The sequence below is a fragment of the Bubalus bubalis genome, chromosome 14 (assembly GCF_019923935.1).
Source record: "Bubalus bubalis isolate 160015118507 breed Murrah chromosome 14, NDDB_SH_1, whole genome shotgun sequence".
Taxonomy (NCBI): Eukaryota; Metazoa; Chordata; class Mammalia; order Artiodactyla; family Bovidae; genus Bubalus; species Bubalus bubalis.
The window spans coordinates 25,925,580-25,951,764 of NC_059170.1; the positions used below are offsets into that span (position 1 = coordinate 25,925,580).

General features: G+C 55.5%; 1 protein-coding gene across 1 annotated transcript; it reads left to right on the top strand.

The window, feature by feature from the left end:
- Positions 1-238: 238 nt before the first annotated feature.
- NPEPL1 (aminopeptidase like 1) lies at positions 239-17,031 on the top strand. The gene is made up of 12 exons (XM_025263755.3): positions 239-480; positions 1,145-1,330; positions 1,895-2,065; positions 5,050-5,139; positions 5,585-5,666; positions 7,307-7,449; positions 11,785-11,862; positions 14,396-14,496; positions 14,725-14,848; positions 15,078-15,254; positions 15,660-15,770; positions 16,301-17,031. Exons 1-12 carry the CDS (start codon positions 331-333, stop codon positions 16,457-16,459), a joined length of 1,572 nt encoding a protein of 523 aa, XP_025119540.1. The 5' UTR covers positions 239-330; the 3' UTR covers positions 16,460-17,031.
- Positions 17,032-26,185: the final 9,154 nt, after the last annotated feature.

The window sequence follows — 26,185 nt, forward strand, 5'->3', positions numbered from 1 at the left end:
GGCCGGGGTGGGCCGGCCTGCGGCGATCTGAGGCCTAGCCGGGCCTGGGGCCTGCCGGGGACAGGGCCTGGTCGGGCCGGGCCTGCCCCGCGCGGTCAGGGGCCTGGCGGAACTCGGGGCCCGCTCCGGGCCGGGGCCTGCCCTCCGCCCCGCCGGCCCGGCGCCCCCTCGCGCCCCGGGCGGGCCCTGCACGTCTCGCGAGCGGCCCGGAGCGGCGGGGGAGGCGGGGCTGGCGGCCGGGCAGGGCTGGGGCGGCGCCGAGGCCCGGCCGGAGCGGGAGCCCGAGCGCGGCGGGCGCGGCGGCCGGGCGGGGGGCGCGGGCCGGCGAAGATGGCGAACGTGGGGCTGCAGTTCCAGGCCAGCGCCGGGGACGCGGACCCGCAGAGCCGGCCGCTGCTGCTGCTGGGCCAACTGCACCACCTGCACCGCGTGCCCTGGAGCCACGTCCGCGGGAAGCTGCAGCCCCGGGTCACCGAGGAGGTGAGCGGGCCGCGCCGGCCGCCATGCGCCGCCCCGCCGGCCAGCAGAGCCCGGGCGGGGCTGGGCCAGCGGAGAGGCCGCGGAGGCCCCGCCTCGGCCGCCCGGCGCCCCCAGCCCGCCAGTCAGCCGGCCGGGTGCGCCTGGTGGACTAGGCCTGCCGGCGAGGCCCGGGGCCGCCCGCCTCCCGAGAACCCGAGGCGTTGGCTCCCGTCCAGCAGCCTCGCCCGGAAGCCACTCATGCCCTGCACCCACCCGGGCCGCAGGCTCGTGGGCAGAGCTGGCAGAGCCCACTAGGTGCGAAGGAAGTGCCCTCGAGGGGCCCTGACGCCGCCTTCCGAACCCTCCTTCCGGAACCCTCGTGGCGGTGACGCTTGCCCCTTTCCAAGACCCCTGACTGGTCTCACCCCAGTGCCTTTGTGGCAAAGCAGCCCCCAAACTGGCCGTTTAAGTCCCCAGTGCTTAATCCCACGAGGGTGGACGTGTGCCAGCAGACGCACACGCGCTTATCTAGTGAGATGTGACACGTCTTAATTAGGGATCCACGGTGCCAGGGAAGCTGCAAAAGTGCCCATTTAGCGAGCGATGCCGGTGTCCACACGCAGTGCTCCTGGCAGGCAGCCGTTTGAAGCCTGGTGTCTGTCTTGTGTCTCCCCTTCTGATCCAGCTCTGGCAGGCCGCGCTAAGCACGCTCAACCCCAACCCCACGGACAGCTGTCCCCTCTACCTGAACTATGCCACCGTGGCCGCCCTGCCCTCTAGGGTGAGCCGCCACAACAGCCCCTCGGCTGCCCACTTCATCACCCGCCTGGTGCGGACCTGCCTGCCGCCGGGGACCCATCGGTGTATTCTGGTGAGTGCTCCTGAGAGGCTGGCCCCACACCACCCCCACCCGGGCTGCCGGTCGTGTGCAGTGTGCTGGCCGTGCTGGTCATGACCTGTGTCTCCCACGGCTCAGTCCTTGGGACCGCAGAGCACTCCGGCCACAGTATCTTCAGAAGTGGACGTTGCTCCACGGCTGGACATTGCCACCCCTGCTTTACAGACAGGGAAACTGAGGTCCCAGAGATGTAAGCACCCCAGACCAGTGTAGGTGGCAGATGTGAGACTCCGACCCAGACCTCCTGAGCCCACGTCCACCGTGCGGCCCTGCACATCCGGCTGTCAGGTCTCGGGAGGCGGTGGACCACATCTGGCGGCTGACATTTTCTTTCTCCCATCATGGGACCATGGTTCCGGGGAAGGCCCCTGGGATGCAGGCCCTGCTGGGGCATCTCTGGCCAGATTGTTTCCACAGTGGCCTCTGACCCAGCTGTGGGGCCCAAGCACTTCCTGACAGGGGCTCCCATGGGGCGACCCCGGGGTCCCCTCCCCCGCTCCGCTCCCCTCACCACAGCTCTGCTCTCTGGTGCTGCAGATGGTGTGTGAGCGGTCTGACGCCTTCGCCTCCGCCTGCGCCCTGGCCCGCGCTTTCCCCCTCTTCACCCACCGCTCAGGGGCATCTCGGCGCACAGAGAAGAAGACCGTCACGGTGGAGTTTTTCCTGGTTGGACAAGACAACGGGCCAGTGGAAGTGTCCACTTTGCAAGTGGGTGTCTAGAAGCTCAGACCGTGCCCCCTCCACCGCCCAGCTTGGGCAGTGCTCTCTCCCCGACACTCCCTGGGAGGACAGGACAGGGCTGCTGCTGCTGGAGAGAGCAGGCCCCCCGGGGCCTTTCCAAAGCCAGGCCACAGGCTCCCTCCCGCAAGGTGGTCTTGTTCTCAGGATTCAATTCCATTCAGCCAGTGTTTATGAGCACCTACCTTGTACCAGGCGCTTTCGTGTTTTAATACTAATAATCCCGCCCGTGTATATATCACATTACCCTTTATGGTGCGCTTTTACATATGTTATTTCATTTGGTCCTTTTGAAGGACCAAATAATCCTTTTGAAGCGAGGCAAGGCTGGAGGTAATTTCCAGCTTTGAGTCCGTGTGTGGGCTGACTGCCAGGTGACCCTCCCAGACCTGTGGCTATGATTTCGCCCTCCCACCTGCAGCCCCCCTTCCAAATGCCAGACTCAGGTGGTCCTTTCTGCTCCCTCACCCTTCACTCTGTCTCAGGCCCTGTTAGCACCCCCTCATCCACTATCTCACCACCTTGCTCTTCAAACCTTTAATAACATGGTCTGATTGCTTGGCCTGTCTTAACTCCCTTCCTCACTCAGCTCACCAGCGTGGAGTTCGCCCATCCCCTTCCTTCCATTGTCTTCTAGGGGCCAAACCTGCCAGACTAGAGCACTTCTCATCCTTCCTTGAAGGGTCCCCACCCACCTGGAGCCCTGTCTCCTCCCCACACCCTTCCCATCTGCCAGCTGAGAGACATCCTCACTTGAGATTGTACATCTGAGTTTAGCCTCTGTGCCTCTCACTGGTGTGGGAGCCCCATGCCCACCTCCAGAGTGGGGGGGACTTGGTCCCGTGCATATTAGTTCTCTTGTGTGTGATAGAGCCAGTGGGCTGGTGGGTCTCCCTGGCTCTGACACCCCACCCATCCTATGGTGCCTGCCTGGTTCTCTGGGACCAGGCAGCAGCCTCCTAATGGCCTGGCTGCCTCAAGATGCCCCACTCTGGTTCCCGCTTCCCACCACCTCATGACCAGGGGAGGGCCAGTGCTTCATGGGTGCTTGTCAGATGTCAGGCTCTGCTCCGAGCACACCTGTGTACAAACACCTGATTTCCACAACTGCCCCGTGAGATGGGTCCTGTTATTATCCCTGCTTGAGAGCTGAACAAGCTGAGGCTCAGAGGCACTAAGTGATTGAGCGCAGGCACGCCAGCAAGGGGTAGACCCGGGCCTTAACCACAGCTGCCATCCATCAGCCGCCTTTTCCTCCTGTCGGGGATCGTAAGTGTGAGGCTCTGACACCGCGTGTGGCCTTTCCCTCCCACCTGGGTCCCTGTGGCCTCGCATACCCTCCTCCTCCGTAGCATTTAATGTTGTGAGTCTCTGCTGGACTCACGTCCTTGGACCTCTTTGGATTCAGAGTCTAGTGTGGAGCCCGGTGCATGACAGGTGCTCACATAGACGTGGATGAACGAATGAGTGAGTGAGTGATGCTGCTTTCTGACGAGATCAAGGCCCAGCGAGGTGCGCCCTCTCACCTGAGCCACTGCTGCGTTGCGTGGAGGAGCCCTGCATTCACAAGGTCATGAGGCCGGCATCCTGCCTCCCTTGAGACAACCCTCAGGGTGCTGATGCACTCCCAGACAGCAGCCAAGGGTCTCTGATGCCCACAGGTGGGGACCCTCACCCTTCCTGGGGAGGGCCTGCTGCCAGGCTGTGGGGACCACATGGCATGCCTCAGATCTGAGCTGTCAAGTCTCTGCCTCTGAGGTTTAGGGGTTAATTACCTGGGGACAGGCAGGGACCTGAGAGGGGACTGGGCTGTTGTTAGGGACCCAGAGCTGGCCTCCCCACTCCTGTGGGCCTGGAAGAGGCAACAAGAAGCTGGATGCTGTCCACATCCCTGCCAAACCCACACTCCATTTCTCTCTTAAGGCAGCCAGGCCCTGGGATGGGTGCTGGGGGCCCAGGTGGGACAGAACAGGGAGGCAGAGCTGAGCATCAGGGCTGAGTCAGGTGCATGGGAGCTCTTGGCAGAAGCTTTGAGGGGAGAGAGACATGAGCATGCCCTCTGCACAAGGCCCAGCTGTCTGTGTCCTTCCCTTCTTGCCCTGTGGCCAGAGCAGTGTCGCATCAGGTGCCCAGGAAGAAGGGTGAGGCTCTGGGATACTCCCATGGGGCCCACGTGAGAAAAACGCCTCCCCAGCAGGTCCTGGGGCCTTTTCTCCATTGCAAGGCTCCAAGAGGCTCCTGGATCATGTGGCCTTTGAGAGAAGTACCTCAAAGGGTGTCTGGGACCCTGGCTAGAGAAGCAAAGGTGTTTGGTCTGCCTGGGCAACCATGACAGCAGCCCCTCAACAGGGGTTTAACCCACAGATGCTTGTTTCTCAGACTGCCAAAGGCTGGTCATCTTGGAGCCTAGCCATCCCAGATCAGGGTGGCTTCTGCAGCTGCGTCCTTTTCTTACAAGGGCGCTAATCCCATCATGGGGTCCCACCCTCTTGACCTCACTGAAGCCTGAGCACCTCCCCAAACCCTCCTGATACCCTCCCCTGGTGGTCAGGGCTTCAGACTCCCATAACAGAGGGTATCACCTCCTCCTGGGAGAAGGGGATGGGGTTGGCAGAGGCTGGATGAGGTGTGCACTCAGGGCTAGGCAGGAGGCCACCCACCACCAGAGTAAGGGGCAGAACAGGAGACGAGGCTCCGAAAGCAAGGAGGGCCCCATGTAAATCAGGAGAGGATGCTAGGCCAAAGGGCTACTCTGTGGTTCTGCAGCCATAGGGGTCTTTCTGTAGATGGCTGGGGTCATGGGTACAACTCTTGCTTCCCTTCCACCTGCTCTCGTTGCCCAGCCTCCCCTGGGAGATGTGTGCCTCTGACACTTGTGGGTCCTGGCTGTTGGCAATGAGGGACACTTTCCACCTTGTCCCAGGACCCCAGTGACAGCCTTTTGTTTCTCCTAGTGTTTAACAAGTGCCACGGAAGGCGTGCGGCTGGCAGCCCGAATCGTGGACACACCCTGCAATGAGATGAACACAGACACCTTCCTTGAGGTTTGTGGCCCTGGGGTCCGCTGGGGTGGGATGGTGGTGATCGACCCCAGGGACAGTCAGGAATCCCAGGGCTGCCAGGGGACGGTCCACAGTCTCCGCACCTCATCTGGGGAAGCCATGGGCTGCTGCAGACAGAGTCCTGCCGTCCACCCAGAGCTGAGGGGCCCCCGGGCCTCAGCCGGGGGTGGAGGGAGGACACAGCCTCCTCCTCGAGGCCCCCATGCAGGACTCGAGCCATGAGCCACAGGAAATCGCAGAGTTTGGAGGTGATTAAACCTCCTCTCCTGGGTTTAATCATGCTTAGAGCCGAGAGTCAGGGCCTCAGCTTCCCGGCCCACCCCTCTCCCACCACAAGGCATCTGCTCACCCCTGTCCCTGGCCTCACCCTCATTTTAAGCCATCTTCACGTGTTGTGTGTTGTTGTTTTTTCCATGAACGCATCCAGGAGATTAAGAAAGTTGGAAAAGAACTGGGGATCGTCCCAACCGTTATCCGGGATGAGGAGCTGAAGGCGAGAGGATTTGGAGGTGGGTGGGGGCCAGTCCTCCTGGGTCCTGGCCTCAGCAGAGGCCTGGGGTACTTGGGGGTCTGGGGGGCTGCCAGGCCATATGTTGTGCTGTCCCAAGCTTCACCCCACAGGAAACCAGCCTGTGTCCAGCCCCCAGGCCAGACCCTGGGAAGCAGCCCATCCCGGGGGGAAAGAGGAGGCAGCGATTCAGATCCTGATTCAGATCCTGGAAGCCACAGGGTCCAAGTCCTTCCCCATCCGCCCCCTCTGCAGCCTCCCCCGCACTGCTCTCCTGCTTCCCAGGCCAGCCCAGCAGGGCCTTTCTGTTCCTCGAATACACAAGCTCATATCCCCATCAAGACCTGTTCTCATGGCTCTTTCTCCCTGGGATACTCTCCCCCAGTATGATCTCACAGACCACTTCTTCAGAGAGCCCTCCCTGACTGCCAGGCCCATCCTTCCCACCTCCCAGGCACCAAGGCACAGTGACAACTAGAACAGGGTTGGGAAGGTCACTGTGGTTGTTATCTGTGGCTGCAAAACCAGTTACCCCAGAAGGCAGCAGCTGAGAGCAGCACGGTCCTTCGAGTGCAGGTCTGTGGGTGGGGAACTGGGTGTGACTTAGCTGGGTCCGGCCCAGGGTCTCTCCAGGCCATGATACCTGTGTTAACTGGGGCTGCGGTCACCTGAAGGCTCAACCAGGGCCCAAGACGGGCTCACTCATGGCCCTGCCATCAGAGACCTAGCCGGCTGCTCCTTGTCATGTGGGCCTGTCCTTGAGCAGCTTGCAACGTGGCAGCTGCTCCTCTCAGATTGAGGTCTCTGAGCAAGAGACAAGAAAGAGCACACAAGCCAGAGGCCTTGTTTCTGTAACCTCATCCTGGACGATTCCTGCTACGTCCCGAGAAACTGAGGCACGCCGTCCTGCCCTCATGGGGGAGGGGAGACAATCCACATGATCATGAATGCCCAGGGGGGATCCGTGGGGGCTTGTTCGAGCTGTCTATCACAGTCATATAAGCCAGTTGCAGCTGGAGGCAGTTCTGTCAGGGAGCGCTTCACATAGGAGGTGACATTTGCAGCAGGTCTTGCAGGATGAGTAGGAGTTTGTCAGGCAGCCATTACTGGCTCTTGTCCTGGTTGCCACAGTTGTTAGGTTAGATTATCAGGGGACCTTGAGGTGTGACCTCTGCCCACAGCAAGCCATGGTTTTCTCAAGAAGTTGGGGCGTGTAAACTGACAGCAAGGCAGCAGCGGGGGTGAGCTGGGAAAGGGAGGCGCCTGCTGAGTGCATGGAGGGGTCAGTGATGGGAGGGTGAGCGGGGCTGGAACAGCCTTGAAGCATTATCCAAAATCTCTTCATTTTGCAGTCCTGTTCACTGCTTTCTGGGAATGATACAGTTTGTTTTTTTTTTTTTCTCAGCGAGTCTTCTTGCCTAACACTACTTCACATAGAACTCAATTGCATCCCCCAATCCCACAGCAGCCAGGGGCAGGAGAGGGCGGGGAACTTGGTTCACATGGCCAGACTCTGTGGCCCAGAGGAACACCCACAGGCCAGCAGCTGTTTGTGGGGAGAGCAGTGTTTCTGGGGGACTCCCAGGAGTCCTCCACTTGGCCCGGCCTGAGCCTCACTGACGAGTCCTGTGCTTTCCATAGGAATCTACGGTGTTGGCAAAGCCGCCATCCATCCCCCGGCCCTGGCCGTCCTCAGCCACACACCAGACGGAGCCACCCAGACCATCGCTTGGGTGGGCAAGGGCATCGTCTACGATACCGGGGGTCTCAGCATGAAGGGGAAGGTGAGGTGCAGGACCAGGGCTGGGGGGACGTGGGGGGGAAGGGCGGCCCCTTCTCAGGTGTCGGAGGAAAGAGCAAGTTGTTGGGGCATCCAGGAGGGAGGACCCGGGGCCCCATCCCCTCCAAGGGGCAGACCGTTCACGCCTGCACTGAGTCAGGACAGAAAATCTGGAGAAGAAGAAGAAAAGGTCCTAGGGTGATGCCCACTGTCTTCGTGACCATCTGCAGTAAAATATTATGAGTATTATAGTACAGATAAAGAAAACAGTCATCGGTTAACACTTATAAATAGCATTAAGTAATTTCTGACAGAAAAAGCTGACGCCTCCATGTCATTCTCTTGTGGTGACGTACGCCAGCGTCACAGCCCTGCCGTCCAGCCTTCAGTTCAGCCAATGTGTCGGTGACTGTATCACATTGGTCTTCTTCACATGTTTCTGTTCGCTAGATGGAGATGCCAGGTTTGTCAGTCTCTGCACTCTAGTTGATCCAAAAGAGCACTGCTGCTGCTAAGTCACTTCAGTCGTGTCCGACTCTGTGTGACCCCATAGATGGCAGCCCACCAGGCTCCCCCGTCCCTGGGATTCTCCCGGCAAGAACACTGGAGTGGGTTGCCATTTCCTTCTCCAGTGCATGAAAGTGAAAAGTGAAAGTGAAGTCTCTCAGTCGTGTCCGACTCTTAGCGACCCCATGGACTGCAGCCTACCAGGCTCCTCCATCCATGGGATTCTCCAGGCAAGAGTACTGGAGTGGGGTGCCATTGCCTTCTCCGCCAAAAGAGCACAATTAACTTTAATTTTGAAGACTTTCTGTCACATGAAGCAACTGATACACTCAGGGAAAGTCTCTAACAGAAGGGTCCCTCGGCAGAGACCAAAAAAGACCCCACTTCCCAAGAAACTCCCCAAATCGTCAGTGTCCATGTTTCTGGTTCTTTGAGATGGACCCCAGTAGCTTTCAAACGTCTGTGGAGTAAAAATGTCTTACACAGCACAACCCCAGTGGTTCCCCAAGACTGTGGGCAGCAGCAGGGCTCACTGCTCCTGGTGTTTACGCCGAATCCGCCATCCGAAGGCAAGAACTCACTGTCAGAGGTGCCGTGGACACCAGCCACCTCCAGAGCCTGCCTGCTTCAGAACCAGAGTGCCTTGAGGAGTCTGTGCCCCTGGCAGTGACTAGTGTCCACGTAGGATAATGTTTCTGGAAGGAGGAGGAATTAAGACAGGCAGGTCTGAAGTTTTTATTTATGTGGTAAGGACTCACTTCAACCAACAACAGGGTTTCTTCTGGAGGAATTCTTTTACCACTGATGACAACAAGCAAACAAGCTTTTGTTGCTGTTCAGCTGCTAAGTCGTGTCCAACTCTTTGTGACCCTAGGGACTGCAGCACGCCAGGCACCTCTGTTCTCCACTATTTCCTGGAGTTTGCTCATATTCATGTCCATTGAGTCAGTGATGCCTTCAAACCATCTCATCTTCTGTCATCCCCTTCTCCTCCTACCTTCAATCTTTCCTAGCATCAGGGTCTCTTCCAATGAGCTGGCTCTTTGCATCAAGTGGCCAAAATATCCGAGCTTCAGCATTAGCCCTTCCAATGAATATTCAGGGTTGATTTTCTTTAGGATTGACTGGTTAGATCTCCATGTAGTCCAACGGACACCCAAGAGTTTTCTCCAGCCCCACAATTTGAAAGCATCCGTTCTTCAGTGATCAGCATTCTTTCTGATCCAACTCAGCTTTTAGTTGGTTTATTATTGTTCTTAAATTCTTAACACCTGGTGTTGACCCTCCTCCCACACCCTTGACAGGGGCTCTTGCCCCATTAGCAGCTGAGTTTTGGGGGATGGATCTGTGGGCTCATTCAGACGTTGGCTTGTTAGAGGGTGGAGTGAAAAGCAAGGCTTCATGAGGGTTAGTCATTTTGCTGGTGGCACCCTCTCCCAATTTTGCAGGAACAGTCCTGGCTGTTTTCAGAGATTTTCAAGGCAAATCAGGATCAGTGTGAATTAAGGGGCCTCAGATGTGTTCATCTCAGGACTTCTTCCACTCTTAAAAAATACTGATCTCGAAAGAGATTTTATTTATAAGGGTGATGTCTGCTAGCTGTCTACTAGAAATTAAAATTGGGAGAATTTAAAGATAGTTATTAGTTCATTAAAAAGACCAATATGACCCCATTGCATGCCACTGTAAATAAAATGCAGTCTTATGAATAGGAGTGTATTTTCCAAAATGAAAAAAAGAAATTAACCAGAAGACTGGTACCGTTTTACATTTCTGCAGCTCTCTTTACTGTCTGCCATAGTGGACAACAGCTGTGATCACACATCTGCTTCTGCATTTAGTCTTTTGCGATATGTTTTAGTTGAAATATAAAAAAGAAAATCTGGCCCCAGTCCTTCAGCAGTTAGAAAAAGGAGAAGCATTTTAATACCCTCTTCAGGTAACTCAGGACCTTCTTCTTTGCTGTTACACCAAAACTCAACAAGTGGGAGTTTTTAAAAGGTAAGTTATAACGGAGGATCTGAAGCCATGCCTGTGAGCTCTGCCACGTTGAAATCTGTGGGTCCATCCTGAATTCTGAATGCATGGTTTTATGATATCACATATGAGCCATTTGGAAAATACTGTTTAAAGAGTTATGCCGTACCTCCAGATTTTGACACTTTTCAGTATACAATATTTTAAAAAGTTACATTTATTAATATCATCATCTATCTCATGTAGCTTGAAGTTGAGTATTAGGATGCCATCATGGAAGCAGATACAAGTTTTCCAAAACCCTGATTTTTTTTTTTGCTTGAAAGCTCCAGTTTTACCAAGTAATGCCAGCTGTCCTCCTGGAGGTGAGAGGCTCACTCTGGCCATTTTCGAGAAAATGTCTGCATACACCTGCATCTGGATCCCCGGAGTCTGTCAGTGGTCCCCCCCACCCCACCTCCAGGACAGTGGTATTGGGAGAGCAGAGGCTTACTGAGCTCAGGACTTGGCACCCACTCTTGCTTGGGCTCCAGCTGCCTGGCCACAACCGAGCGCCGGGCATCAGAGAACAAGCACAGGACCTCCCCTACCCCTTCCATGCCACCAAGACAGTGTTGGGAATGACTCTTCTCTACGGTTGAGGTTTTTAAAAAGCTAATCATTTCACTGCTTCGGCAAGAAGACTTGAGTGAAATGGCCACCACCTTGTTTCCTAAAGGCCTGGAAGTTAACCCAGTGACCACCAGTTCCCACGGGCCCCAGGTCGCCACTGCCCCATCGGTACAAACAGCAACCCAACGGTTACGAAAGCGTTCCCGTGGAAATAGTTTCTTTTATAAAAACAGGAATGCCAGGTGGGGTCCACGAGGCTGACTCAGTCTATGGAGCTGTGTTGGTGGTGCGACATTTGTTCTGTGTCCAGGGACACGGGGATTCAGTGGCCATCTCCAGCCATTTTCCATGTGGCCATCCTGCAGGGGGGTTGATTCTCAGTTTGAGGCCCCATTATTCCATTTAAACAATCTCGTGGTTTCTCGCAGGTTAGGTCAAAACAGCTTATTTCCAATAGTGCTAGCTGAGTCATTTTTGCTCAACTTAATTGTAAAAACAGCTCAGTTTATATCTAAAAATACTTTCCATTAAAACTCTCAGCTCGTGTAATCCAATAAGTACTCAGAAAAATTGGTACATTTTGGTCCCGAATCCTTACATCCGATGACCTGTTGTTAATTTAAAATATGAGCCTGTCAATTAGCATCAGGAGCCTATAAACCGTAAAAGTGCTTAGCTGCCCTCAACTAGTGTACAGGAAATGGTGTTTACTTCTGTGGCAGGAGGGCCCCTCGGTCTCCAGCGACTCCCTCACTAGACCCCGTCACCCAGGAAACGTGAATGCAGACAGGTGGCAAGTGCCCTTGGGGCAGGAGTGGGATTGATGGTATCACAGTGACTAATGATATTTGGGAAGAGCTCACATTAACCTGGATGGGTGGTCAAGGTCGTGACACGGAGGAACTGCGACAGACCCCCAGGCTGACTTGGGCACAGCTCAGCCTCTGACCCAGGCCACTCTGGAAGTCCCCACTGAACCTCACACAGTTCTGTTCAGTAACCCCCAAAGCTCTGCTCAAGCTGGACGTGCGCCCCCAACCTGGTAAATTTGACTCTGGCTTCTCATTGCTTCTGGAGGATCCCTGGGTGACTAGTGGCGTTTCCTGGGTTCTGTAGGCACTCAGGTGACTTGGCGCCAGCTCCTGTGCCTCTGGGGCCCTGGTGTGGGGACCGGAGTGGAGAGCACTGTTGCTGGGGTGTCAGCATCCACTCACCTCTCTCTCGCCCCTTCCTGCCCCCACAGACCACCATGCCAGGGATGAAGAGGGACTGCGGGGGCGCCGCGGCTGTCCTGGGGGCCTTCAGAGCCGCCGTCAAGCAGGTGAGGGGGGCCCTGTCTTCCTCCCTGGTTCTCCTCCCCAGAGCCCCCTGAGTCTGCGTGGTTGGCACTATCCCCCTCCACGCTCCTGCGCCGGGTCCCTGGGGCCTCCAGAGCTCCTTGCTTCAGTCAGGGCTCCTCACGCCAAGAGTGTCACCCCACCCAGGCATGTCACCTCTCTGCCTGACGCCCGCTGGCATCATGGGCCCTCCGCTAAGTCCTAAGACCCTGCCCGCCCCAGCCAAAATGGGAAGGGTGCTTTGGAGCAGGCTGCCTGCCTGCTCACCCCTGGGCTCTGGCACTCAGGGCAGGGGTCTTTGGAGGGGCTGGCTGCTGTTTGGTGGAAGAGGTCTGGGGTCTGTCCTGGAATACCAGGAGTGGCCACACCGAGCCCAGACACCTGGGCAGCCAGCGGCCTCCGTGCTCCCCACCCAGAACACACAGGCCTCAGAGAGCCCAACAATTGGAGCCAAATTCCTGAGCTGGGGGCCTGGTCGATAAGCAGTGCCATGGCTGTTCCCCACGTTTGCCCTTTGACACCATAGAGCGTGTTTATGGAGCAGAGGCATGGGGCGCCCTGGCTATCCAGGGCCACTCACCTCTCAGCATGGCTGCTTCAGGTAACTCTGAAAAGCCCAGCCCTTCCGGTCACCAAGCATAAGCCCCTCTTCCTCAAAGGCACCACCTGAGCAGCATGACCCCCAGGGGGAGACTTCCAGAGAAAACAAAAGCAAAAAGATCTTGGCAAATGATTTCTGCCCAGCCACGCCCACGAGGGGAGCAGAAAGGCTGGAGGGGAGGAGGGGCTCGGCCTAAGGGGTGCTGGGTGGGGGGTGTCTCAACTCTACTGGGGGGCGTCATGCAGCCCCCGTTCAGCAGCACCCAGCCCACCTGACCAGATTCAGCCAGGCCTGCTACCTACTCCATTAATGAGCTCGTCAAGTATGCAAGAGACATACCCGGCCTCCAGGGCTGGGGGGCACTCTGGGAAGGGCTCACGGGAAAGTGTCCAACAATAGGAGCCAAATTCCCAGGCGGCTGCACTGCCTGGTGTCTCAGCTATGGGTTTGGGGTGACTGCGCCCATGGAGGGTCCATCCTGGCATCTGGACAGGTGGCTGGTGCCCCAGCAGGTAGACCCTTCCCATGGGCGAGGAACCACTTGGCAATTAAGGCTGGTTCATCAGCTGGTGGTTGGAAGTGGTCCTCGGATTCCTCCTGCTTTGTAACTCATTTTTTAAGAAGAGGAATGTGCCTCCATTTGAGCCCCAAAGTATATAATGAGGGTCATCACTCACGGAATGAAGTAAGAGTCCACACTCACGCCAAGAGGAACAAGTCATCTCCTCACAGTGGCCTCCCAGTTGCTAACAGTACAAGGGAGAGAGGTGGGAACCCACCTTTTGGCAAACAACAGCATAGTAATTGTCTCAGGTGAGAGTGACCAACAGATGCTAACGTCAGAGTTGAGTGTAGTGAGCGTGGGAGTGAGGAGGCGCACCCACACAGGGGTTTCTGTGGCTGCCCTGAGGGACACTGAGGGGTGGTGGGGGGGTCACTGTGCCCCTAGGGACTTAGTGCACTCAACCTGAGTGTAGGTACAGGGAAACAGCAAAGGGTCAAGGTCATCAAAGTCAAAAGCCCAACCTCAAAAGCTAAAGATCAGCAGGTTTGTGAGGTTAGACACTGTGACCGCTGACCACATTGTATGGATAGGAGGCGGGAGCTGAGCACAGACTCAAACCCAGCAGGCAGCTCCGCTTCTGGGGTGCATGCTGCATCTCCTGGCCTCTGTTGGGACCCTGCCCTAGGGCCCACCGCCAGGATGGTGGGGAGTGCAGGGGGCTGTGATCTCTGCTCCTTGGACCTGTCTGTCTGTCTCTCTGTTGTGGGTCAGAGAGCTCCAGCCTGTCACCATCCTTCCTGCCCCTGATGCTCCCAGCCTATAACTGGAGCCTCTGCCCTTGTCCCTCCAGGGTTTTGTGGGCTTTTTTTAATTTATTTATTTTAATTGGAGGCTAATTACTTTACAGTATTGTAGTGGTTTTTGCCATACATTGACATGAATCAGCCATGGGTGTACATGTGTTCCCCATCCTGACCTTCCCTCCCACCTCCCTCCCCCTCCCATTCATCAGGGTCATCCCAGTGCACCAGCCCTGAGCACCCTGTCTCAAGCATTGAACCTAGACTGGCAATCTATGTCACATATAATAGTATACATGTTTCAATGCTATTCTCTCAAATCATCCCACCCTTGCCTTCTCCCACAGAGTCCAAAAGTCTGTTCTTTACATCTATGTCTCTTTTGCTGTCTCACATATAGGGTCACCGTTACCATTTTTCTAAATTCCATATATATGCGTTAATATAGTGTATTTGTGTTTTTCTTTCTGACTTACTTCGCTCTGTATAATAGGCTCCAGTTTCATCTACCTCATTATAACTGATTCAAATGCATTCTTTTTGATGGCTGAGTAATATTCCATTGTGTACATGTACCACAGCTTTCTTATCCATTCGTCTGCCGCTTCTAGGGTTTCAAAGACACCCTCCATGCGGTGTTCTGCTTGGCTGAGAACTCCGTGGGGCCCAATGCCACAAGGCCAGACGACATCCACCTGCTGTACTCTGGAAAGTAAGGCCAACCCCACCCACCCGCCTCATAGCACCCACCCCATTGTGCTGTCCCAGAGCCCCGGGTGCCTGCGATGGGGGTTGGGTCCCTGTTTGAGGTGTCAGGGGCCCATGGGGTCTGGGGACTGCCCCCCAGCTTAGGGGGCCAAGCCCTTTCCAACGTTTAGGCACTGCATTGCCGTTGAGGACGGGGAGGAGGGGCTCTGAGTGGGGTGTCTGCTGTCCCCAGGACTGTGGAAATCAACAACACGGATGCTGAGGGCAGGCTGGTGCTGGCAGATGGCGTGTCCTACGCCTGCAAGGACCTGGGCGCTGACATCATCCTGGACATGGCCACCCTGACCGGAGCTCAGGTGGGTCCCACTGTCCCTTCTGCTTCGTCACCAGGTCAGAGCTTGTCTGTGAGGGTGCAGGCACACAGAGCCCATGGACCTTGGAGGGAATGCTGGCACAGCGTTGGCCCCCACAGGGGCCCTCTTTCCCTGTCTCTCTCTCTGCCTTGTTTTCTGTCAGCCCCTCTTCTGTCCTCAGTGTCCCCCAACCCGCCAGGTGATGCTCTCTACATCTCTCCCGCATGCCCAGGGCATTGCCACAGGCAAGTACCACGCGGCTGTGCTCACCAACAGCGCCGAGTGGGAGGCGGCCTGCGTGAAGGCCGGGCGACAGTGTGGGGACCTGGTGCACCCGCTGGTGTACTGCCCAGAGCTGCACTTCAGCGAGTTCACCTCGGCCGTGGCCGACATGAAGAACTCGGTGGCGGTAGGTGTGGAGCAGGGTGGACCTTGGTCCCCCTGTGAGGGCCCAGATCTGGGCTCTGAGCAGGGGAGGGGAGAAATCAGGGGAGGGGATGGCGCTCTCACTGGTCTTCCCGCAGCATGTCCATTCAGCAGGCACTGGGGCATCCTCCCCACTCTGGAGTCCCCATTGGGTCTATCGCTGGCTCCCCCTTTGCCCCCAGGGTGAAGGCAGACCCCCTAGCCCAGTTGCCAGGCCCACGGGGACCCTCTCTGCTGCTCTCCACACTGGGCCCTCCACCCCAGGCCCCTTCTTGCAGACACTGGAAGAGGTGGTCGCTGAGGAAGGGGGTCAGGAGGGCACAGGGTGTCCACCGTGGCCACCCCCACCATGGCTGCGGTGGATGCTCACGACTGCCTTCTACCCCAGGACCGGGACAACAGCCCCAGCTCCTGCGCTGGCCTCTTCATCGCCTCACACATCGGCTTCGACTGGCCTGGGGTCTGGGTCCACCTGGATATCGCCGCGCCCGTGCACGCCGTGAGTCTGGGCCCCGGGGGTGCCCCTGCCCACCCCACCGTTAGGCCTTCCTTGGCCGGCCAGCCACTCTGCTTCCCTTGCTGGCCCCTCCCCACGGGTCTGGCTGCTCCCACTCTCTCCTGCATCCAGAGCCCCTCTCTGGCTCCAGAGCACAGGCTGAGCTCATCGGAAACATTCTGTGTGAGGGTCACACGGCCAGCTGTGGTCCCCCCTGACCTCTGGTCTCCTCGTCCCTGGGAACAGTGTGGCTGCTGTGCACAGTCCTTCCCAACCCGCCTGTCCTCGGCAGGAGGCCCAGGGGCCCTGGTCTCACCCTTTCCCTCCCCAAGGAGCCAGGAGAGGGGAGGGGAGGAGAACCCAGGGCTGTGTCCACAGCTTGTCCTCCACCGGCTCTGAGTGGAACAGGACAGGGAAGGGGGTTGGGGGGTGCACGGGGGGTCAGATGCCCTGGTCCGAGAGCCCTCCCATGGTGGCGGGTTTGCTGGGGTGGGGGGCTTGGCCGCACAGGTTTCCACTGTCTTCACCCACAGGGCGAGCGCGCCACGGGCTTCGGCGTGGCCCTTCTGCTGGCACTCTTCGGCCAGGCCTCCGAGGACCCTCTGCTGAACCTGGTATCCCCGCTTGGCTGCGAGGTGGACGCCCAGGAGGGGGACGCGGAGAGGGACTCCAAGAGGCGCAGGCTTGTGTGACGCAGCCGCCCTGCCCAGTGACACTGGGCACTTTACCTCACTTTGCACTGATTAATTCTAAGCAATTGGAAGATTATACTTTGAGATGTTTTGTTTTTAGTTGTCATGGTGACGGAAACAGCTCCTTCTTGTGTCTTAGGAGATAGCTCAGGGTTCGGGGGGCCCAGGGAGGGGTGAGTGGGCAGCACTGGGCTTGTTTTATGTTTGATTCCCCGCCAGCTTCTGCCGACCATGCCCCTCCCTGGGGCCCCTGCACGACCCCCAGGCTCCAGAATGCATGCGCGGCCCTGATGCTCTTGTCCACGTGGCCCTCAAGACCCCCCCCCCCACCCGTGCCTGGGCCCCACGGTGGGTGCCGGTGGCCCCATCTACAGCCCCAGGCTCCATACATGGCACCCGCATTGCAGAGCACCCAGGCCCCACTCCAGCTGGGGCAGTCCCTGCCTCCAACAGACCACCCCTTTGAAAGGATGGGGCGACTTGGCTCAGGTTTTATGGAGCAAGAGGAATGTCTACTCGGGCCCCTCTGAGTTCACTGCAAGTTGAATTAAACATGGCTAAACCACATCACACCTCTGCCTCTGTCTCCGTCTTTCTCCAGCCCGTTTTAGCAAGCAGCCCAACAACCTGCCTGTGGGTCTGAGGCTCCGGGTGCCACCATCTCCTCCCAAACCAGCACCTGACTTTGAGGTGAAATTTGCCAACCTCATTCCTGCAGATGAGAGCCCGGGGCCAGCTGGGCTCTGAGGTTCGGAGTGCAGGCTCTGGAGGGCGGGCACCTCGGACTTTCCCACGACCCGCAGTCTGCCTGGAAGGTGTCCTGATCCCTGAGCACGGCACAAGGCGAGTGTTACACAGGGTCAACCGAAAGCCCCCTGGGCAAGATCCTAGGAGCTGAAGGGCATAGCCTGGCCAGGTGTCAGGGAGACCCCCCAGCCTGGACTCCGCAGAGGAGGTCCAGGACTCAGGATCTACCTGGCACAGAGCCAGGACCACCTCTGCAGGCGACGGGAGGGCGAGAACATGCCTGCAGACCACACGTTTCCTGGCTGTGTCTGGGCTCCTTGACCTCGCACCCCTGCCCAAGGCTCCCTAAACTTCAGGTCCCTTCCCCTGCCCTGAAATCAAGGTCACTCTTTCTGGGCATGATCCCAAGCATGTATTTATTAACTGCCTGCTGTGTGCACAGCCCCAGGCTGGGCCTGGAAGAGGCAAGCGGCAGTCCCAGGGCCTCCGCCCCGTCTGGGAAAGCCCTGGCCCGACGTGTTAAATTGCAGTAATCGTGGTCACGAGGCGGTCAGTGGGCTCAGGGAGGCACGGGGGCCTGAGGGGCCAGGAGCCTTCATGGGTCATTAGCGTGCTTAATGGCCTTGGTGTTGGCAGCTCAATCCAGCTTCTCCCTGAGAAGCCCTGAAGGAGCCAGAGGTCACTGAGGTGGCCCAGCTCCTTCTCCTGGCAGCTGGCACTGTCCACACCCCCTGCAGGGGCTACAGGGATCCGGGGGACTGAGTGTTCCTTGTGCGGGCACAAAGGGGGCCTCAGGCCCAGGGACCCAGCTGGGCAACAGCTGCAGGCCAAGGGCCTGGCACTGGGGGGAAGCAAGGATGAGGCAAAGACCCTACTTCTCTGAGGCCAAAGGGCTTGAGGACACAACAGCTGCTTCCAGCCACTCCACTGGAGCCCCAGCAACAGGGTCGGCAGGGGGCAGGCAGGGAGTGGGTGGGCGCTGGCACGTCCACTTGATCATGGTCTCAGGCGAGCAGTACAGGAAGGTGAGTCTGGCGGACAGCTCCTGCTCCAGCTGCAGCTCACCCAGCTTGCGGACCAGGAAGATGTCCGTGCAGAGCCCCAGCACGCTGTCTACATCAGGCAGCTGGTCATACATGATGGAGTGGGCAATGCCAAGGAAGTGGTCTTGGATGAACTTGGCTGCAACCATCACCACCGTCACGTAGAGCCCAACAATGCTGGGGCGATGAGGGGGCTTCAGTACTGCTGTCCCAGGAGAGTAGAGCACAGCCCCTACTCAGCCCAGTGGGATAGAAGTGCAAGTGCTAACCACTCGCAGCCCCCATGACCTCTTGTGAGTGGGACTGGGCTTCCAGTCCCCACCTGGGGTTGGAGGGCCAGCTGACAAGTGACCCTGCAGACGGGAATGAGGACAGTGGGAGTGCCCATTTCCGCTAGCAGCTTGTGTGACAGTAAGTCACCATCCTGGTATATTTCTGGGGCTAAGGGAACAGGGACTTGTACCCCCCCCCACCCCCACCCCGGTCCCAAGCAGTTCTGGTGAGCAGGGGCAAGAAGGGGCGGAAAGTTCTGAAGCCTCCGGGCCACAAGGCAAGTTCTTGGGGCCGGGGGAGCCTTACCCGTATCCTGCCAGGAAGCCCAGGCTCTGGGGGCTGACTTTGTCATTAAAGATGACAAGCTCCTGGTCCTGATGCAGCCCTGGCTCTGGTCACAGCCTGGCCGCCATTCCTGGACCACCCACCACTCAGCTGCTGGGCTGGCCATGGGGGCCTCCACTGGCCTCAGCTACTGCAGCTGGATGGTGGCATTGTGGAAGAAGGCCAGGCAGTCCACGTCCCATGGCCTATGGGAGTGGGCTGTGTAGGAGAGGCAGCATCAGGCCCTGGGGACGCCTGCAGGCTGGGAAGACCCCATGTCACCCATGGCGACCACGTCAGGGGACTTGCCTCCAAGGGGCTGGGATGGATGCTGATTGAGCAGAACCTCTGACACTCTCCCGCCCTCCCTGCAAGCAATGCAGCCTCTTCTTAGACTCAGCCTGGCCCCTTACCCCCAATGCACCCCTTCTTCCTGCCTTATTCAGGGGCCCTCATCTGGAGGCCCCCTCCTCAGCAGCACCTCCGGAAGAGCCAGTGTTCAAGGTCTCCCTGGGAGGGTCAGCCTGGTCCCCTGGTGCACACCGATGCCCCTCCCCAAAGGGACTCTGCCCCCTCACCTCCCCCCACCCCATGAGTACATCCGTCACCCCAGCAGCCCCTCCCCCAGTCCACACTGGTTGAGCTGGAATTTGCTGCTGAGATGCTCTGCCCAGAACCTCTGTTCGTACTGTTCCCGGGTGAATTGATTTCAGCGGTTTTGTTTATTTGTTTGTTCTTTAACAAAAGGTTGTTTTGGTTTGAGATTCAGCAAAAACACACGCCGCCTTCTGCTTCCTCTCCATTCAGGATTCAGTAAATTAGCTGTTTTCCAGTCGGCTTCGAGGCCTCGCCTCAAATGAGCCTCCAGCGAGATAATGCATTTAAAAGCCCTTGGAAAAGTACCAGGTCCCACGCACATTGGAGACAGTGTCGACTTGCCAGCGGCTGGCTCAGCCCTGCACCCCAGCCAGGCAGACTCACGGGGGGCCCTGCTTAGGCCCACCTGCAGGGCTCAGAACAGGGTAGGGGGGGAGCTGCCCTCCCCCACCTTCCCTGGCAGCACCATCTGGGGGCAGGGATGCAATGTGGGGCAGGGGGGGTCCTTACCAACTTCTAACCGGTGGGCCATTTTCACTTCAGTCCCCTCTGTGATCCTCAGGGCTTTGGGAATAAGGCCAGGGAGCATTCTTCAGGCAGGAAAACAAAGTCAAAAAAACTCAGAGGTCTGGTTTACATTTACCTACATTTAATACAATTCAAACATGGTGAGGGGGAGCCGCTATCTAAAGCGTGTCTTCCTGTTGGCTGCATGGGAAACTCTGTGGCTCAGACACCTCCTCCTCCCCCTCCCCTGAGTCAACTTACTTCCCCCAACTCTATGACCTTGGGCTTTTTTATCGTGCCTGACTCCCTGGCTTTGCTAACGGGTTGGGTGAGTTTCCGTGGCGTCCACAAAGTTGGTCCAGTTCGGGGACCGCAGGAAGCCAGCTTCCTCTCCCAAAAGTATTTATTAAGCACCACCTGTATGCACCCCTGAGAAGCTCAGTCTTTTCCTGACTTACAAGCCAGAGCCAGCCTGTGGGAGGGGGCTGGGCTGCATGAGTCCAGAAGAGGCCTCCAGGCCAACCCCAAACACTCTGCTTCCTTGTACCATCCATGGAGATGTCATTAGCAACTAATAGACTAGCGTTTTGTAAGCAATTTGCCTCGTGCAGGGCAAATTATCTTGTTCCCACCCAGGGGTGCAGAAGCGTGTGTGTGTGTGTGTGTGTGTGTGTGTGTGCATGGAGGGAACACCTACACAGGCTCTTTGCGGACGAGGCTGAATGTGTACACTCGTTGGTCCCGTATCTCCGCGTCTGTAACACACCATGTGTTTGCCAGATGCTTCCACATTCTTGACCAGAGACCATTCCTGAGGGTGGAGGGAAAGGAGACAGGAGGCTGAGAAACAAATTGGTGGGCACGTGGGGCAGCTTCCCTCTGGCCCGGCTGCCTGCACTCCCCATTAACATGCGCTGAGTGACCCCTCTCCCGCCACTAAAATGCATTGAGTGACCACTGTGTTCATCTCAGGCCCTGAAGCCAGAGGAGAGGGTGACAAAGGGCCCTGCCATCGGGGAGTCTGGAGTTTTCATCAGGCAACACCCACCCCCCGCCCTCCGTGCATCCATCTTCCATCTGAGCCTCACCCGGCCCTGGACTTGCACCCAGGCGGGCACCGTGGCTCTGCACAGCTGAGCATCACTGAAGGCCCAGGAGGCTGGCAGGTATCCGGCTCGTGTCTTCCTGCTTCCTCTGCCCAGAGGCTGCTGGGAAGACGCCAGGTGGGCGCTCTATGCAGAAGGACAGTGGACACGGCCGGGCTGCCTGCCTCGGCCCCTCGCTGGCCCCCAAGCCTTGGTTTCCACCTTGTCTGAAGGCGGGAGAGGCAGAAGCAGAGCAGGTGCTCTGACATGAGGGTTTCCTGGCATTTAGACCACAGGAGGTGGCCTAACCACATTTTACAAGATGCGAACGTCCTCAGCAGAGGGACCCCATCACGTGTGGGAGCTGCTATCCTCCGGGCCCAGAGCAAGAGACAGCACAGAACTCAGACGCCCTGCATCCTTCCCTCTAGCCAGCGGTCCTGGGAGCCCTGGGGAGAAGGTTCTGAGTGCAGGGCCCTCCAGCTTCAGCTCTTGGAGGTGCATGAGGGAGTTGTCAGCAAGCAAGCAAACACGCCTTGGGTTGGACCTGGTGAGCACAGTCCCACAGGCCTGCTGGGCCCCAAGGAAGGTGTCATTTCCTCCTGTGGATGGAAAACAAGGCAGCCCCACTTCCTCCTTAGCTCTGGTAAGGAAACGTGCTATAAATAATCAGCCCACAGATGAAAGTCATGGCAGAGGGGATGGTCCAGCTCGGAGAGGGGTCTGAGGAGAGGGCCAGGTGGGAAGGCTTGCCCAGAGGAAGTGCTGTCTGAGCTGAGATTGCAAGGATGAGTGGGCGTTAGATGGTGCAGACGATGGAGGAAACCAATTTCAGGCAGAGGGAATGGCCTGTGCAAAGGTCCTGGGGTGGCCAAGGCCGTGACAAACCAGAGGAGCAGGAAGGAGGCCAGTGAGGCTGGAAAGAAGAGAGGGGTATGAGGATGAGGGTGGGGCCGGGATGTGAGCAGCACAGCCTTGCGGGCCACAGGTGGGAGCCAAGTTTTTATTCTAAGCACAAGGGGAGCTGTGGATGAGTTTCATGCAGACTAGAGGCAGGTTGAATTGACACCTTTGGGACAGTCCTCTGCTGCACATCACCAGATACCTGCCCCCTGCCTCCTATGTGCGGCGGGAACCCACTTCAACACCCAGGGGTGGCTGGGGTCATCCAGGCTGCAGTGAAGTTCATTGCTTAAGGACGGCCGGTGAGAACCAGCATCATAGAGCCTACGGTCCTAAGAGCTGTTCGCCGCCTCTGCAGTCATGGACGCCTGTTCCAGTCCTGTGCACGGCACGAGTGGGACAGGCTTAGCGGCCCTGCCATTTCCTTGTCATGTGACCTGAGCCCAGTGTCCTAATGGGCCACACTTGAGCCCTCCATTGGTGAAAAACAGAACAGGGTCCAACATTCATCTTGAGAGGGTCCAATGGTGTCATGAAAGACCCATGGTGGGCAAGTTTAAACTTTTAACAGAGAGGAAAGACAGCTGTTTAAAGATACTGGAGGGAAACAAACAGTGAGAAGTCCCTCGAGCCTGAGGGTAGCAGGAATTCCACCAGAAAGCTGCTGTCCTGTGGGCAGGGGTGCATGAAAGGAGCTCAGGGTCATGGTGATGGGGTTGCGGGGGGAGGGAGGGCTGGGTGTTCTGCCTGGAAAGAAGCAAAAAGCCCATGTTTAAGCCAGCCTCCCCGAGTGGGTCTGATACGCGTTTCCAACCACCATGAAGGAGGGGAACTGGATTCACCCTCCTGCCCTAAGCAAGTAAGAAAAGCAGACAGATGTGCCAAAAGCAATGCTTTTCCGACACTAGAAAACGGGTGCATGAGAGGACTATCCTGGGGGGCGTGGGGCAAATGTGATGAACAGCGCAGATGCTCCAACTGATGGCCCAGAGCACCCCTCACCCCCAGCTGCATCACATCCCACAGGACCCCAGTCAGAGGGGGCCCCCTGAGCATCAGGGGGTCAGAGCTGAGGATTCGGGTAGGCTGAGGTGACCAGGGTCGCCAGGTGGACACCTGGAAAGCAGAGAAGTGCCCACAGAGAGAACTGCAAGAGTCCAGCAGAGGTTCCCCGAGGCAGCAGCTGAGTCCTGCAGGGCCCATGGCTGGAGGGACAGGGGTACCCGTGGGAGCACAGGTGCACAGGCTCCCGTCCCAGGGCCAGGGGCTCCGGGAGGTCCTCGGAGCTGAGGCCTGAGACACCAGCACTCAAGTCCACGCTGACCTCCAAGTGGGATGCACGCAGGCACTGGAAAACAGCGCCACTGGAGCTTGGCAGGCTGAATGGGGCAGGAGCCCGGACCCACAGAAAGAGATAGCACTTGCTGCTGAAGGTCTCCCACATTGCAGGCGGATTCTTTACCAGCTGAGCCACAAGGGAAGTGCAGAAAAAGGATAGGGGAGGGGGAAATGGAAAAAGAAGAAGGAAGCACGCATTCTCCAGGGCGTTTTTAACAGGATCCAGTCTTCTCACATAACACAAACAAACAAGATGTCCAGAATAAAAATCCCGCGTTACTCAGCACGCCAAGTACCAGGAGCATCTGATCAAATCTCGAGGGAAAGACCATCAAAAGATGACAACCCTGAGACGACCCAGTTGCTGGGATTATCAGACAAGGCCTGAGAAGCGGCTGTGCTAGTTACCCTCCGTGAGGTAAAGCCGGACAGGCTCGAAATGAATGGAAAAAACAGAAGTTTTGGCAAAGAGAGACAAACTATAATGAAGAATCACTAAATGTGATGTGGTTTTGTATCCTGGATTGAATTTTGGAAATCCACTCCTCTGTCCCCGGCAAAAAAAAAAAAAAAGACATTCATGTAAAAACTGGTGAAATCTGAGTACAGTCTGGAGTTTAGCATAATAATGTACCCACGTTGGTATCTTAGTTTTGACAAACATGCCACGGTGGCAATGAAAGATGTTAACATTAGGGGAAATTGTTGTTGCTCAGTCTCTCAGTCATGTCCAAGTCTTTGCAACTCCGTGGACTGCAGCATGCCAGGTTTTTCCTGTCCTTCACCACGTCCCTGAGAAGAACTAGAGTAGCCCTTATAGTCAACAAAAGAATCTGAAATGCAGTACTTGGGTTCAGTCTCAAAAATGCCAGAAAACTAGATGAGGGGTATTTGTAAACACTGTCTGTTATCTTCACAGCCTCCTGTAAATGTAAAATTTTATTAAAGAAAACACTTATTTAAAAAGAAATAAAACTTTTAGATCTGAGAAGCAAAGGAGAAGCTATAAACATTTCACTGAATAGGCGAAGAGAAGAACGAAGATGACAGAGGACAGAGTCAGTAAACTTTAAAACAGATCAATGGAAATGATCTAATCTTAGAACTGAAAGACAGGATTTTTAAAAATGAGGGCCTCAGGGACTTGTTAGTCAATATTGTAAGACCTAATATGTCATTGAAATTCCTAATAGAGGAAGAGACAGGGTCAGAAAAAAAAATTTGTTTAACTACTTTAGAAAAATATGACTGACATAAAACTTTATAGATAGCCAATTCAGTAAATTATAGATTTAATTGTAATTTACATTACAAATTATAGATAATTGTGTCTGGGGCTAACAACATGCCCTGGGACACCATCGTCACTATCAGATCACTATCAATGCTGTAACCTTACCTTGCATCACCTTGCAAAGAATCCTCCTGCTTCTGTTTTTGTGGGGTTTTTTTCCTTTTGTGGTAGGAACTTTTAACATAAGATCTACCCTCTTCACTATTTTTTTTAAAGTATACAATTTGTGCTTTTTAAACTATACAAGGACTTACCTTGAAGTCCAGTGGTTAACTCTGTGCTTCCAACGCAGGGGATGCGTGTTCAATCCCTGGTTGGGGAACTAAGATCCCACATGCCATGTGGCGTGGCCAAAAAAATAAAGCATACAATACAGTATTGTTAATCCTAGGCCCTGTGTGTTTTACAGTAGAGCTCCAGAACTTATGTATTTTGAGTGGCCAAACATTTGCAATTTCCACCGGAATCCAAGCAAAACAGTTTTTTCAAAGAATAATGGTTAACTTTCCCAAATATGTCAAAAGACATAAATTTTACAGGTTCAAAAGGCTTTAAGACCTCCAAACAGGATAAACTCCAAGAAAACCACACCCAGACACATCACAATCAAGTGATTGAAAGCCACAGATAAAGATTGAAAGCAGACGGAAAAAAATGATGCCTTCCCTGAAGGTGAGTAACGCCTGGAGACCATTCAGCAGAAACAATGGTGGTCAGAAGACAAGGAAATAATATAGCATCCTTGAAAATTCACAACAAAGGAACTGTCAACTCAGAATTCTAAATCCAGCAAAAATATTTTTCTTAAGAGTGAAGGCAAAATAGAGACCTAGTCAGAAGAAGAAAAAAACAAAAACGGAAAGAATTCATCACCAGCAGACTTGCTCAAAAAGAAATCTGAAAGAATGTTCTCCAGGCAAAGGGGAAATGATATCAGAGGAAAACTCAGAACATCAGGAATGAAGGAAGCGCAACAGAACAGATAAATATCTGGGTAAATATAATGGACACTTTTCTTCTCTTGAGTACTTTTAAAAATGTATGACTTTACAAAGCAATCTTGGTGACATTGTCTGGGAGATTCAATGTATGTAGATGTAAGATATGTAATAATTAAAAGGTGAATTATAGAATCGAGATGATAAAGATGATTAGAAGATTTCTATATTTTACATACAGCAGTACCATATTAACACTAAACAGATGGTGAAAAGTTGGAGAGATAAGTATTATCTAAAGCAACAACTCCAAAGTAACATAGAGATACAGCCAAAAATCAAATAGACAAAATAAATGGAATACTAAAAATAAAGGGCTTCAAGTAATTCAAAAGAAGTCAGAAAAGGGAACAGAGAAAAAAATGAGAAAGATAGAGAGATAATAAAATGGTAGCTCTAAATCCAACGGTAGCAATAATTGCATTAAACTTGAATGGTTCAACTACAGCAATTAAAAACAGAAATTGGATTGGGGGAAGAAATGATCCAATTAGACATTGTCTCTAAGAAATGCATCTTAAATTTAACCAACAAACTTGCTCATAGGACAAATCCCGAGAATGGTTTTTACAGTTGCTGAGGGTTGTGAAGCAGAGGAGGAAGAGAAGGAGAGAGAG

Bases quoted from the DNA above. Each gene is read 5' to 3' on its own strand.
- NPEPL1 (XM_025263755.3), top strand. From the start codon at position 331: ATGGCGAACGTGGGGCTGCAGTTCCAGGCCAGCGCCGGGGACGCGGAC. The intron at 1,331-1,894 runs GTGAGTGCTCCT...CTGGTGCTGCAG, and splicing joins GGACCCATCGGTGTATTCTG to ATGGTGTGTGAGCGGTCTGA. The intron at 7,450-11,784 runs GTGAGGTGCAGG...CTGCCCCCACAG, and splicing joins GTCTCAGCATGAAGGGGAAG to ACCACCATGCCAGGGATGAA.